Source organism: Uloborus diversus, chromosome 5 (genome assembly GCF_026930045.1).
Source record: "Uloborus diversus isolate 005 chromosome 5, Udiv.v.3.1, whole genome shotgun sequence".
Classification (NCBI taxonomy): Eukaryota; Metazoa; Arthropoda; class Arachnida; order Araneae; family Uloboridae; genus Uloborus; species Uloborus diversus.
This window is the reverse complement of record NC_072735.1, coordinates 138,426,608-138,442,423: the sequence shown is the minus strand read 5'-3', so window position 1 is coordinate 138,442,423 and position 15,816 is coordinate 138,426,608. Positions and strand designations below refer to the sequence as shown.

Genomic DNA, 15,816 nt, shown 5'->3' with positions numbered 1-15,816 from the left:
TGTATGGGCCCCATCCCTTGCCCCCCTAGATCCCCAGACCTGACGCCAGTGGACTTCTTTGTTTGGGGATTCTTAAAACAAGAAGTTTACAAAACAGAAGTAGCAAGTTTGCAAGGATTGAGCGACCGGCTTGCTGAAGCAGTAGGGAAACTAAGGAATGAAATTTCTTTAAGAGCAATGGTTGTTTCCGTTCGCAAAAGGGCAAGAGCGTGTATCAGGTGTGGCGGTGACCAATTTCAGCAACTATTGCAAATTTTGAAGGTTTATTAAATGTACTAATTGAAGTTGGTGTAACATTTTTTGTTCTTGATTTTCCCTTTGTGAAAAGCGCGGGAAAGTAATGCTTCTCTTATTTCTACGAATCGTTATCTCGTGTGTTTTTTCTTTTTATTAAACTGTTAAAACTATTATTTTTATATAAAAATATCATTTTCTTAAACAAAGAAAGCAACATGCCATCGTGAAACAGAAAATTCAAAACAGAAAAGTGCGACTCTTCGCTGGTTTTCCTTTTTTTAACGAATGCAGATTTTTACAGTTTCAAACAAAAGCCTGAATTTCAGCTGAACATGAAGCCCAATAAGATTTGTTGTTGTATCATCTGAAAGCTAATGGAATGGGCCAGTTTTTGGTAGATTTGCCCGATTGTAGCTCTTACGGTTGTTTTTGAAAATGTCGATTAAAAATGTTGGCACCATTTTAATTCTGAGTGTGTCCAATATTTCAAAGCTTGTAGCTCTCGGTAAAATGCGACTATCTTAATGCGAAAGGTATCATTTTGTAGGATTTAGTCTGCTCTTTCCAAATATGTACTTATTTTCCTTGTATGTCCTACAAGAATTTCAGAAATCGGCCGTTTTCTCAGAATTTTGTTTTTTTACTCATTTTCCTTAAATTTACCAAAACTTGGTTACGGTTAAGGATTGGACACGATAATGGGTGGTTCTATGCTCCACTTGGGCTAATCTATCACCCCCTTTCGTATGGCAGATTCGATCGAACTCACCCTGTATAATTTGTTTACACTTTTATTTTCTTTATTTGTGCCAAGTTTCATGTTGGGACAGCACTAAGATCATGCATAATTTAGCAATTTTTCATTTTGAAGGTCTATTGAATTGAGATTTGACCTTGAGTATTTCCAAAAGTTATAATTTTAAAAATCTGAAAAAAAAAAGAAAAAATGTTTTTGTAAACACTATTTTTTTTTATTTGTGCCAAGTTTCATGTTGGGACACCACTGAGATCATACATGATTTAAACTTTAATGTTACTCCGAGTGGCCAAAAATCAATTGCCATCAGTTGAAAGCCAAACGTGTGCCCAAATGTGTCATAATCATGCTGATAATACAACATTAGAAAAATGAAAAATTCATTCAATGTGATATATAATGATTACATTATATAAAATAATTATACAAGTTATCCATGCAGTCAAACTTGACTTAACAGTTATATACTTCTTCTTGACAATGCTTTGCTACGTTGCTTTCTGCTTCTGCAATTTTATATCTCCTTCCAGTTTCTGCACTTGAGTAAAAACTGATCTCAAGTCTTCATGCACACAATGTTATGGCAGATGAAAAGGATTACAACCAGGTGTGCCCCGATGGAAGGTCACAGGAGGCCAATATGAGCTTCCAAAAATGTTCTTATTCAACAAATTTTGTCTGATAATTCAGCAAAATTATCATTCGGCAAAGTGTGGAGTTATTTTTGGCAAAATTATGATCATTCAGTAAAATTTAAAGTTCCATTCGGCAAATTAAGAATTTCTGACCTCCTAAAAATTAAAAGTTTGGGTCGCCTGTGCTTACAACAGACTAAAAGTGCAGTGCGATCACATGTTTAGGTAAAGAAAGTTCTAAAAGCATTTTATTACTTGTAGCATTCTATTAGGACTTTATAAACACGAAGCGGTTAGTTGAATTAACTTTTCAAAACAGTTGCTTGTTAACTCGTTGACTGGAATATTCCATTGTCTTCACGCAATGCAACTTCGTAGATTCATTTTTTCTTCTAAAAATACCCCACGCCTTAAAACTGAACCGAGTTGACTCAACAAATTTACTCGTATGTAGAGTGAACACTTGGCAATGTCCCGAAGAGTTGAATCAACTGAAAAGTTGATTCTACTCATCGGGATGAGAACCTTGTTGTTGTTGTCTTGTGCCAGCAAGGCTGGCAATTTGGGTTCCGCTGCTTCACTTTTCCAACTGTTCCGTAATTTGGTGTGAAGTCTGACTTTCACAATACACACATGCCATAGGAACCCGTTAATTGGGTAGGCAACCATTCACAACTCATTCATACAAAAGAAGGGAGAGGAGAGAGAAAGTACATCCATGCCCGAGCCGGGATTCGAACCCGGGACCACCCAATCGCAGGCAGGGGAAAAAACATCTGTAAGTCAATCTGCAGGCGATATTTTAAAAAGAACAAATATAATTTTAAAATTGTTATACATTTCTAATTTATTGTCTGCCAAACGTTGCTATATCATTATTATTCAATTTATCATCAAATATCCGTTGCATGAAATATTAAATTATAGCCGATCCCCTAATTGTCCTAACATGAAAATTGGCACAAATAAAGAACACAATAGTGTGTATATGTATTTTTTCAGATTTTTAAAATAACTTCCGGAAATATTCAAGGTCAAAGGTAATTTTGAATGACCTTCAAAATTTAGGATTGCATTTATATATCATGTAATATATCATCTTAAAGCGAATTTTAAGAGCTGTAAAATGGATCAAGTTTTTACATTTAGAACAAAAGTTATATGTGTTCAAAGCTACTCCGTTTACCAAAATTCGATTTTTTGTAATGACCCCCAATCAAATAATATTTGTATTAAAAATCTAAAAACTTGGGTTTTTACTTTTATTACCAAACACTATTTCCGTATAAAATTTTAGAAAAATCGGAAGGGGTCAGCTTGAAAATCTTACTTTTTTGATCGATTTGATATGGAATGACACTCCACTGTTTGAAAAAGTGTTGATTGATAGAAGTTACGTGTGATTATATGATCATAATTTGTAATGCTACTTTAGATCATTTAAATTGTAGATTTAAGGTAAAGAGATGATTTATTACAATAAACTCCGGTTTATCTGCAAGTCATTTGACTATCAAGAACATGTGTTTTGTAGCAAAATGAAAACGCCAGTGGCTTTTTTCTTATTTTTTTTTGAATGCTCATTTATTTATTTATTGCACTTTCTTCATCGTACATACACTTGTGCTTTCAGGGGTCTGTCCAGGATTTTTCACAGGTCCGTTTTTTGTGAAAAATCAAATAATTTTGTGAAAAATGAATTAATTTTGTGAAAAATCAAAAAATTTCGCAAAAAAAAAAAAAAAATTTTTTTTTTGTCAAAACAAAATTTTAGAATTTAGAGATGGCACAGACGGCATCAATTAAACTTAAAGTTGAGTGTTTTCTTCTTCTACGTCGATAAAATCTTTCTGGATTTTTTTCTGATATTTGGCGGGGGGGGGGGGGCATCGCTGCTTCAAGTATCAATATTTATCTACCGTTCTACATTCATTATGTTAAATTATACTAGATATATTTCTGTACAGTACTTAAAATAATTGTAACAAAAATATGAATAAATAAAATAAAATTCAGAATAGGGTTCAGCATTCAACTTTTTGACCCAAGACATTCTTAAAAAGCAAAGAATTTCATTTAAAACTTATAAATTCCGTGATTTTAACAAAAATAAAAAGATATTTCAATTGTTTACCTCTTAACAAAGCATAATAATCATTAAAATTTCGTAAAAATCGGATTCCCATAGCGGATGCAAAGAGATCGCAATTCTCAAAGTGAAGGCATCAAAAGTATAAAAACGGCTTGTAAAAGAAATGTTTTTGATAAAATTATTTTAAAATTGCATTTTAGAGTCCTATGATAAACATATCATTAATATCTGTGGACACAGTTGACCCAAAAAATAAAATAAACCATCTATTCAGCATTTTAATTTTTGACTCATAACAGAAAATGGAATTTTGCTTTAAAAACTTGAAATGAGAGTTCTAACAGAAATAAAGAGACTTTTCATTTATTTGAATGCTATAAAGTGAAGTTAGCTTGAAAAAAGAACAAAATATGATTCTCATATCGGATGTTAAAAGATTGCATTTTTCAAAATGTAGACATCTAAAGAAAAAAAAACGGTAATTAAAAGAGTTTATTTAAAGTTAATCATCCTTGTTAGCATCGAAAAATCAAAACCCATATAATTTTCTCCCAAAATAACAATTAAACATCGCACCGCACCGTAAAAACACAAATATTGACAAGCTGGCAAAATGATGAGAATATTTCCTAATCAAGTCATTATAAAGGTTCAACGCCAGACGCTAAGTGGTGATAATTTTGAAGTTGGTAACCCTATCTGAAGCGATCATATTTTTTCCTCATCCTTACTATTCCTTTGCAGTTCTAAGTTCATTTCGCAGATATATATTATTATTGTTTATTAAATCATGAGCAGAGAAAAGTGCTTACCAATGCCTTTTCAGAAAAGTTTACAACACCGCCGCTAATTAGCTGTGATAAAACAAACAACCATTATATTTATTTGGCAGTAGCAATTATTTATCGCTTGCAGGAGCATCACAAGAGTGCCGATTTTTTTTTTTCAAAATTAGCCGATTTTGCATTAGCTAATTCCTCTAATTGGACTTTAAAAAAGGTTCAAAAAATTATCGGTTTATACACAGAAATATGCGTTATTTTGCTTTCAGATTTGCTCTTTCAATAAACAATTTGTGACAGATCCGATCTTGTTTATCAGAATTTTGTGAAGAGTCCGTTTTGTTTGACCGGGATTTTGTGAAGAGTCCGTTTTGTTTGACCGGGATTTTGTGAAAGGTCCGTTTTGGTTGATCGGATTTTTGTGAAGGGTCCGTTAACGGACCCAAATATCCTCTGGCCAGACCCCTGGCTTTATTGATATTAAGTTCTGTTGGGTAAAAATACAAAGCATTTTTACTGTACTGTATATATATATATATATATACACACACACACACACACACACTGTTCGTAGAAAGTATTACGCATCAATACAGCCAAGTGTTTGAGGAACAACAAATTTTCTGTTATAAATCCCTCATTTTAATCTTTTTGCGGTTTATCCGCAATTTTTATCATCCCCGGCACTTGTTCCACCCAACTCCGCGGATCATCGGGAGTTTGCTGTACATTGAATTGTTTTTGTCTGTTTAATACTTTAAGATGTTGACTACCAAACTACAAGGTAATTAGTAGTATGTAAGTTAAGCTAAAAGAAGGGACTGCAAATTAGCTTGCAGTTACTGGCCGTTTTCCTCCAGATTTAAAGGAATATGTTTTACCCAAACATTATTAGAGATACCCTTTAGAAGGTTACTGGTAAATTATAACTGGCTATTTGGGGTCACTGCTTTCAACAAAAATTATGTGCAACAAGTTTTTTGTAGCTTGGCATTCACCATGTTAAAGGCATGTTTTCCCGAATTTATGGATTTGCTTAATTTCAACAGCCTGTTGCTGAGGAACCATTCACGTTTGAAATGGAATTGGATGATTTACCCAAGGAACGACTAAAAGAACTTGTCTTTGAAGAAACTGTAGCCTTTCAAAGAAGAATGCAAATGGAACATCCACAATAATCTTACAGAAAGAAGTCAGTATTTTTCTGTTGTCCTATTTTGAAAAAGATATCACTTATTTCTTTTAAATATATTAGAGCCTACATTCAGAGCATTTTCTTAAGATTTAGATTCTATGTCCCCCCCCCCCCATCAAAATGTGAAACAGGAAAAATACAGAAACAATGAAAAATAAATGAAATAATAAACCCTCTAAAGCAAACTTTCAAAGAATTTTGCTTTTGAAGTATTCTAATTATTATTTCTATTGATTCAGTTCTATTGAAAGGGCCACTGTAATCATTAAATTTTTGAAAGGGAAAATTGAACAAAACAGCATACAAAAAGGCTAGGAAAATATCTCTGTAAACTGAACTGTTCAAATGTTTTTTTTTCTTTTTTTGGAATTTAAAGATTAACATATCAATTTTGTTTTCAGGTGATAACATGGGTGCTATGCACCACTTGTTCCAATGGAAAAAAAAAAAAGGTGTCATTAAAAATTCCTCTTCTTGAATTCCCAATGTTTCTCTTTGAAAAAAGAAAAAAATTGGAAAAAAAAAAGCAAATTTTACTCAGAGGCCTGGTGCCAATCTGTAAAACTGCTTATAAATGTGATGTACAGTTTTCTTATATCTATTCTTATTGCCCTTTAACAGCTGTGCATTGATGGACCACTGAGAAATAATTGAACACTGTGATTATGTGTCTTTAATATTGGCAATTTCTCAAATGCTGTCTTTAAAGTAATTATTAGATAATTGTTGGATTTATTGGTTGTCAAGTAATCTTGTCTAAATTTTCTAGAGTAAGTTATTAGGGATGTGTAAATACATAAAGAAGCTTATATTTTATGAAAATAAATCCTTTTTATGTAATAGAAGTTAAGGAGGATAAAAGATTCACAGTTCTTAGCTTCTCACAAAAAGGGAGGAGGGAATCAGGAATAGAAAGTTCTCTACACACTTTATTTTCAAAAAAAGAAGGGAGTAGTTAAGCTTTGTCATTGCATTATTTCTGGTCTGTTATGAGGAACTATTAAGGATGTTGAGTTTTTAAATTTTTTTTTTTTTTTTTTTGGCTTTCCTTTTTTGTTAAAATACACATAATAAAAATTTCTTTGGCATTTTTTCAAAAATTGAAGTGGCATGCAGTTGTGTATTTAATGCGAGATCGGTAGTTCGACTCTAATTCGGGCAAACCTAACCTTGCAGCTTCCTAATGTGTTACCTTCACAATGCTGCCAGGTTGGGTTTGCCCCGACTATAGTACGGCAACAGTTTACCTTGAAACATCTTTGCAGGATGCGTACGCTCCTTAGTTTTTATTTTCCCTTTTGGCACTTTTTGTGTAATTTATAATAGTTTTCATTGCTTCTTTTAAAAACCAACATATTCCCTTAAAGCATATTCTTGTGCATCATTATTATCTTTAACACGCAAATGCACTAAATACTGTTGTATTTTTACTCGACTAACTTTCAAAGTTATAGTTAAATAAGAGTGCAAACAAAAATCATGCAAGTTAATGTTTATAACAATCAATATTCTTAACTGTTTTTGAAACAAATTTAACATTATTCTCATACAGTCATTTATTTGGCATTAGTCTAATATCAGATTCTGCTTTTTTTTTTTTGGAAGGCTATTATTAAGAGTACCACAGAAAATATTGTATATCCATAACCTAGTAAACTGAAAGTTTTTACCATATTCTGTAGTGACTACACTTAATTTATGCTGGTTGGTTGGCATCTCAATATTGTTGGATCATCAAAATACATATTCTTGTACTGTAATGCTGAGACTTAAAATTTTATACCTACTATTCCATCTATTTCTGTAACTTTTTTTTTCAAAGTATAAAGCTTGCACGTCTGTCATTTTGCCTAGTTTGTTCAAGAATTTTTGTTCACTTCGCACCTGAGATCAGTAAATATTATTCTATAAAACTAAATTCTTTTCTATTGATTTATATCTTAGGCCATATTGAGAAGGAGTGGTACAAGATAAAATTTATGAATTACATTGAGAAAATATGTAACGGACATTGAGAATATATATATAATGGAATGCAACAGTTGTCATTTATTGTTCCCACGGGTCTTGCATTTCATTTTGCTGACTGGGGCTATAATCCCGAAGTTTGCTGTGGTTGCTCTTAGGAAAGGAAAGTATCTAGATACATTTTTTAATATTCAACTCCTTGTTGCTTATTGAATATTTCATGAGAAAATTAGGTATGTGGCACATACAAGAAATAATACTAGAAGCTGTTAAAGAAATACAAAGTTTAGAAACTTGGTTTAGAAATAATTCTAGTATTTCTAACATTTGCATAATGTGTTTATGCTAGTGAGATTTTGAGAAAAAAATATTTTATGTATAAATAATTTTAAATTGGCATAACTATAAGTATTTTAGTTCTCATTGATCCCTGTCCCACTTTTATAATAGCAATTGCGTTAAGGCTGGATCCAATTTCATTCAAAACTATTAACATTGGTGTATGGTACTGTAATGTTGTATGATGTTTTTGGATAAGTACTTCAAAAATGAGATCAGTTTTTAATTTTTAATTTAAAAACAATGTATTGATAACCTTTTTTCTTTTCATATTTATAAGCTGGATAAGAATTATTTGACCCCCACCCCCTCCAAAAAAAAAAAAAACTCATGAATTAGCTAAGTTCTATACCCCTCAGAAAAATCACATTCTGTTGTAAATCAAAAAAGATGATTTGTTTTCAAATTATTTCATAAATTCATCTCTCAAGTTCTTAAAGACTTCATGTTCATATGTAAAACCAATTAATTGAAAATGTTGATAATCAACAGTGAATATTCTAAGATTTTATTTCATGCTTAGACTTTCAGAGGAATTTTTTCAAACACAAGTAAATGAAAACAGTTCCAGCATTTATGTCTGTTATATTTAGTGTTGGGTACATAACATTTCCACTACTGATTTACCCATGTAGTAAATAATAGTTAGTTCCTTTACAATGTTTAGTAAAATCATAAATAACAAGACTTCATCAGAACAAAAAGGTTAAGATATAAATAGCTGTATTACTAGTAAGTTGTGCAAAGTGATTACTTGCATAATTTTAATATATTTTTTGGTTGGTTTCTTCAATGAAAAGCTCATTTAAATTTTACAATTTCGAATAAAATGCATTTCCATGTTTATTTGTAAATAATTTGTATATATTTTGTACATATATTTATATTTAAGAAAAAGCAAGTTCCTTATATAGCTATTATTATTTGTTCAATTTGCATTACTTTGTGAAACATTTATATTGGCTTATTTTTTTCAATTTTATCTTTAAAAAAAATTCTAATGGAAGGATTCTGGCTTGATTTTAAATATCATCACATGTGTTTAGTAATAAATACTTTTTTAATGAGTAGTTGCTACACAAGATTACAAGTTGGATTTGTAAAGACCAATTCTAATGGTATTTTCATGCAAAACAAATTTTAAAGTTCATTTTTTTAATAATTCAATATTATTGTTCTTACAGGTATTTGCCTCAGTTAAAAAACCATAAGCTTTTAAAGAAAAGGTTTTTTTTTTTAAATATATCAATCTATTAATAATAGTTTGTATGTTTTAAAATTTCAGTACAAGGAAAATTTAAAATGCTATAATTAGTTGAATTTTTTTTTTTAGCAAATATGCTTTTAACGTAATTGTTTTTTAGGGGGAGGGGGGTCTTAATTCAAATAATTCTATTTCCTGGTGTATTTGGGACATTAATTTTACCCTTTATGTTGAATAGTTGCATCAAAGCTACTAATTTAACTAATGGTTTCGTAAATTAGTGGTAACTTTGTTAAAATGAACTTTCTTCTGAACATTAGCTTGTATAATGATAAAGCTATGCGTTATAAAATTTTAATAAATAGTTATTTATGCTCATAATAGCAGACACTAGATGTATTCAGTGTTCTGGTTGTGCTGTGAATTATTTTATTTTTTTGTTATATTCTATTGTTGAACAAAATCTATGCCAACATAACTTGTCATACACAGAAAAAAAAACTTCTTTGGGAAGAGACTTATTTAGTAAATGAAGTAGCAAATATATATACATATATATCTACCTTCCTGAAAAATGGTCAAATCAGCTCTACAAAGAAAAACGTAAATAATAATCTGTCGTCAATCATTAAAAACTTTTTTTTATTCAAGACTTTTCATGTAAGGTATAATTCATAAAATACTGTATAGAAACAAAGCATAAATTTCTTGTTTCTTGATTTTACGTACATAATTTAGTCCATGTTTACATGCATCAATAGTTTTTATAGTAATAATTTAAGAACATGTTTTATATTTGCACATCCCTAAACAATATTAATTTCTGTACTAAGAATTCAGTTTGTCTTTTGATAGTGTATCTATTTTATGTGCTTAGTTTAAAAGGGAAAAAAATAGGAAACTGTTCAATTTAAGCAAAGCATTTTTTTATTTTGTGTTTTTTCACTTTTTCATGATTTTGTATTATATCTAACATGTTGATCTTTTAAGTTTTCATGCATTTTTTTTAGAAAAGTGGTTCTTATTGTTTTTTTTAAAACTAAGTCATACTGTTGTTCTTGAACATTTTCATTGTACATTTATCCTGAACAAAAATTAGCCAAATATAAAAATAAAATGTTACTGTAAATACTATTTCTGATTTCTAGTGATTTAACTTAAAATTAGTGGCAGAGAGTTAAGTCGCTCCAGAGACATTTGAAATATTGACTGCTACTAAAAATGTCATGTTTATAGAAGTATAATGAAGGCAATGCTACTATTTCTGAATGTATAATTTTCTTTCCCAGTTCGTGGAACATATAGCTAGTGGTATTTAAATCACAAATGTTACTGTCATTATTAATGTTTTATGCTGGGAAAGTTTTAATTACAAATGCATTGGAGTACTAAATTTAGTACAGAACCAAAAAAATTTTTGAAAAGAAATAATGGTGCTATCCAAATGTAATTGCAGCAATAGTCATGTAAGAGGATATGTTTTTATGTGCATTAGGAAACCCCACTCTGAAAGAGACTTTCATAACATTTCAGTTTAACTATAAAAAAGGAAGAGAAAAAAACTTTTAGTAGTGTGTTAGATCTTTCCGTTTCAAATGAGCAACAAATGAAAATGATGAACAAACAAATATTCCTATCTAAATAATTTCATGAGGGATGATGCACAAATTGAAAAAAAAAGGGCATGTAAAAATTGGGACGTTTTACTTTTGTGTGAAATGCTGAATTTTATGGTTTTCATCAGTTCAAATTGTCTCGCATCTTATCATTTTGGTCATAAAGAAATATTACAATGTGATGGGGTTTTTTTTTAAAGAAAGCCATAACTTAGATAATGTGAAAACAGTGTGATCTATTATGTAAAATGATCACAAACTAATGCGGCACCATAAAAGCACAAACTAGTTACTGTGACAAGTGTATGAGCTTGCTAATGTTTCTTCCGAGTTCAAAATACTTTGTTTTCAAAAATAACTAATTGCCACAAAAGGCAACCATTCCTTCTCCAGTGAAACAAAAGTAAATTTTCCTCCCTCTTCTGAAAAAAAGATTTTTTTACACATAATTTAGGGGAATACAGTAACCCCTTGATTTAACGATTGACATGGAACTGGAAAAAGTTATCGTTTTATCAAGGATATAGTTAAATCTTGACATTCAATGCACTCAAATCCAGACCAGTAAAATGTATCATCAAATTGAGCAAATCATTCAATTGGGTATCGTTAAATCAAAGTCAAACTATATATAAGAAGGTATACATAAAAATTAAAGTTACTGTTTTTTAATGTTGAGAAAACTTCAATGGTATAGGCATTATTAGTTACTGTTGCTTCCTGCTATCAGTGTACTTATTCACTCTATCCTAGTTTGAACATTTGTGAAAAAGACGCATTTAAAATTAAGAAAAAAAAGTTAACACTGATTGAGTAATATACCTTCGTCGAAAAAATACACGATTATTGGGTGTATCAAAAATTAATTTAGGTTACTATAAAAATGACAAATATTAGCATGTGAAAAACTTGTATTTTGCCTTTTACATCAATAGTAAATAAATGTTTAACTTCCAAGTATTTTATGAAATTTGTGCATAATGTACATCAATCTTTTTAAAGATAATTGATGAACTTTCAGCTTTTTTGTGTTGTGCCACTCTGAGAGTACTTCTTTCAACATTAAAATTAAATACAACCTTTATGAGCTGTACTTAAAAATTGGGATATTGTTTTGTTACTGCCAAAAAAAAAAAACACTATTGATGGCCTTATACTTTTCTAAACTGATGCTCATTCAATGTGCTTGTAATTGTTTTTATTCATCTATTATTTTCCAAATTAGCTACATAACAAGCTCCTTACCTACAGTGCTATTAGATGTATTTTATTTACTGGTGCTTATATCACCTCTGTTTTGCTGGAAATTCTCTAGAAAAAGGAATTCAGTTTCTTCTTTTTGCAGAATTAAAATAATAGTAAACAAATAATTAATTCCTTTCTTGAAAAAAAAATTGCCAACTTCAAGTAACATATTAAGAGGATTTATATTTGTAATAGCCTGCCTATAGTGCCTTATCTTGTGCACTTTATATACATTTCAGTTTAAATTATCTGCACTTCATTTTTTCCCCACATTCAAATTTTTAATATTAGCATTTTGTTCTAGCAAGCAGGTTTTAATAATGCATTGCATTACAAACACACATGAGAATGTATGCATATATATTGTTTGAACAACGTGATTTTCTGTGCTAGAAAATTGTCAAGTCTGACAAAAATTAAGCTCTTCTGCACAGCTGCACTATTATGACACTTTGTAAACTTTGCTGTCTTTACATGTTTTCAAATGTGTGTTTTTTGGAATCATTAACTACTAAATTTTCCTTGGAGAATCTATATGTATTGAATATGTAACATTTTTGTCTACAATATTGTTGTTCACTTTTTTTAAATCTAAATCTTGCAATAATTTTATCAGTTGAATTTTTCAGCCTCAGTGTTATTCAAATAGTTTTTTTGTTACTCGGCAAACGTTAATTCCTTTTGAAATATTTTCCCTGCTACTTTAACATTTTTCCAGAAATTTTCAGTATTTTTTAGCAGCTGCTTATCTAAGTCTCTACTTATTCCATACATGGCATTTCAGAAATATTTAATCTTCAAAATAATCAATTGTAGAGCAGTAGAGTGTTTACTGCATTATTTTTTTTTAAGACAATGTCCAACTACAGCGTAATTCAGACATCGTCCGCGCACCACGTTCGCCATGTTAAGCGGACAGACGTACGTTTTCCAAAAAGGGAGAAGCATTCAGAAGCATTCTAATGAGTAAAGCTCATGTCAGTACTCTCACCCAATAGAGACCGCGCTCATCTCATGGAGACCAATGAATTGCGACTACGAACTCTACGGATGTCAGATATCTAGCTTCTCGTCCCGTTGATGGATCCCATACAACACGGCTTACTGTCATGGCAACGCAGATCGAAAACTGGTTTTAGGGAGAAAAAAAGCTTTGCTCACGTGCGTACGGGCGACGTGTGAATGTTGCTTGATATGTCCTATCAATCATGAGCTGTAAAATCTATTAGAAAAAATATGCTGAAATCTTCATTTTGTCGAAATTTTGCACCATCCATAATGTTTTATAACTAACTCGAGGAAACTCAAAAAGTTTCCAAAGAATGCATATGACTGTGTTCCCATGATTTAAATAAATGCTCATGCCCTTCATGAAGAGCATAAAAAATGATGGGCTTAGGTTTCATTTTTTATTCCAAGATTTTTTTTTTTTTGTAGTTGAATGAATTCCAAGCCTGTAAAAGAGTACATTCCTCTGCTTATAATTAAGTTTTTCTAAATGTGTATATGCACTGAAGAAAAATCCAGTTTTAAAACTGGGCTCTTGTTTAACGTAGTACTTTAATGATAAGAATTGAAAATTTCAGTAAAAAATGTTCCTTATGGGTTGGGCAAGTAAAGCAGTTTATCCGGATCTCGTTTGGAGTTTTGAACAAAATTATATCCACTTAAATAATTCTAAGTTGTGATAGCAAGAACGGAACAAACTATAAATACTTGCTCTTTATTTTGATTAAATGTATGGACTCCTGCATGGGCCACGCAATAAAAGATATTTCATCTAATAAACATGGAATTTTTGGAGTATCAGTTAGAAACCACTGCAGCTGAAGTGTTAGCGAGTAACAATCCTATGCATTTTTGTTATGAAGCATAGTTTTTAGTTGTAATAAAAGATTGTCTTTTATTTACAAATGTGTTTTGCTTATTACCCAGATTTTCGTTGATCCGGATAAACGAGGTTCTACTGTATAATAAAATAAACAATATTTTCCTCATAAAAGGAAGGGTAATTCCATGTTTTAAATAATCATGTGACTAGGCATTAATGGTTGCGTAAGTCAGCTAAATTTGTGTACGTAAACTTCTTTTAAGACGACTCTGCTGCTTTTACAGCTATCGGTAAAAGATTCTACACATATGAAGCAGTGAGAAGCAAAGGGATGTAAGTGGTATTTATAGTTTCGAGGAAAACTCGTTTAAAGATAAGATCCTCGTTAGGCTTTCATTGAATTTTTTTTCTAAATCATGCTATACAGCAGCGCCTACCAGGGCTACTAGTGCAATCTCTTGACCCAAGACAGAGGAGAGATTCACCTGCCATTTGTACTGGTTATCTCTAAATTTTTAATTTTGCCACTTACATCCCTTTGCTTCTCACTGCCTCATATGTGAACATTTCTTTAAAAAAAAAATTGAAAATCATCAATGTTCTGTAATGACATTTAATCATAGTAGCATCTAATTTCACATTTTCAGTAACCAATGTAATCTTAACTGGGAAAGGTACAAAAAATATTTTGCCGTACATAATGTACCTGACTGCATTTTTGAACGAGTTATAGATACAATTTCTAGAATCATGTGTAGTGAGTGCATCTTGTGGCAGAGAATATGAAATAATTTTCACAGTTTTAAATTGTGCTCTAATTGCGTTGATGTTTATATGTATATAATCTATATATATATATAATTATGCCTTTTGAACTTTTTATCTAATTTGATTATATATTTATTTCTTGTAATTTTTTGTTCAATAAAAGTGTGTATTTTATAAGTTTTGAAATTTTATGTATTTAACATCACACATGCATAAAAAAAATCAGATGGAGAAATATTTCTGTTCAAAAAATGGGAAAAAAAAAGTTAATATTTTTCTTTTCATTCCCCTCCCTCACAAATACTTTTAAACAACTCAATTTACTTTATTCAAATACTTAATTGTAGTTGTAACATTCTGATTCAAGGTAAGTTTCAGAATTTCAAGAAATTGCTCTACGAACAAAGAAAGGTCACACAAAAATCGGCTACAAAACCATTTCTTTGTCATTTTCTGAATGAATTTTTTTTTTTTTACAATATTCTATCGCTTTGAAGATAACAGCCAAATTGTATGCATAGCAGGGTTGGCCGGATTGGACCCAATGGGTTTTTTTTTTTTAAAAACCATTATTTAGCCCACTTTTGGATTTTAAATTTTCCAAGAAGTTTTTAAAAAAATTAATTAATTTAAACACTTTCACAATTTAAACTTATTTGTTCTTCACCACAGCCAATGGACATAAAAAATGAATTTTGAACTTTAATAGTATTTCTTCACTCTTAACAGCATTAAAAAATACTTCAAAGATTTTAAATAAATGTATTTAACTTTTTTCTTTAACTGGTCAATAAATAACTCAAATTATCTTGACTAAGTCTTGTCACGTCTGATTTTCTCAATATTTGTAGATTGTACAGAGGAAACTACTCTAGCCAAAAGGCTTTCGTGTGAAATATTTTCAGGAAACCAACATGTCACAAATCTCGAATAAACAAGGCATATTTTGTAGAAATTAACAGGTTTTACGAACGGCCAAACAGAATAAGATGTACAGTATTTTCATTATGTTACAAAAAAGTTTAATTTTTCTTACTCTGTACACAGAAATAGAAAAACAGGCAACATAAAATTCAAAGAAATGTCTTGATTATGCTGGAATTCAGTAAAAAGGGATTTAAACTGCTTGAGGTTCTACAGTGGTTTT

The 15,816-nt window shown here is 30.6% G+C and overlaps 1 protein-coding gene across 1 annotated transcript in view; it reads left to right on the top strand.

Moving 5' to 3' along the window:
* Positions 1–14,838, top strand: part of LOC129222192 (mitogen-activated protein kinase 1-like) — a 57,739-nt gene extending 42,901 nt beyond the window's left edge. Inside the window, 2 exon segments of the mRNA XM_054856663.1 lie at positions 5,553–5,695; positions 6,100–14,838. Coding sequence (XP_054712638.1) covers positions 5,553–5,681 — 129 coding nt within the window. The 3' untranslated portion in view covers positions 5,682–5,695; positions 6,100–14,838.
* The last annotated feature ends 978 nt before the right edge of the window (positions 14,839–15,816 follow it).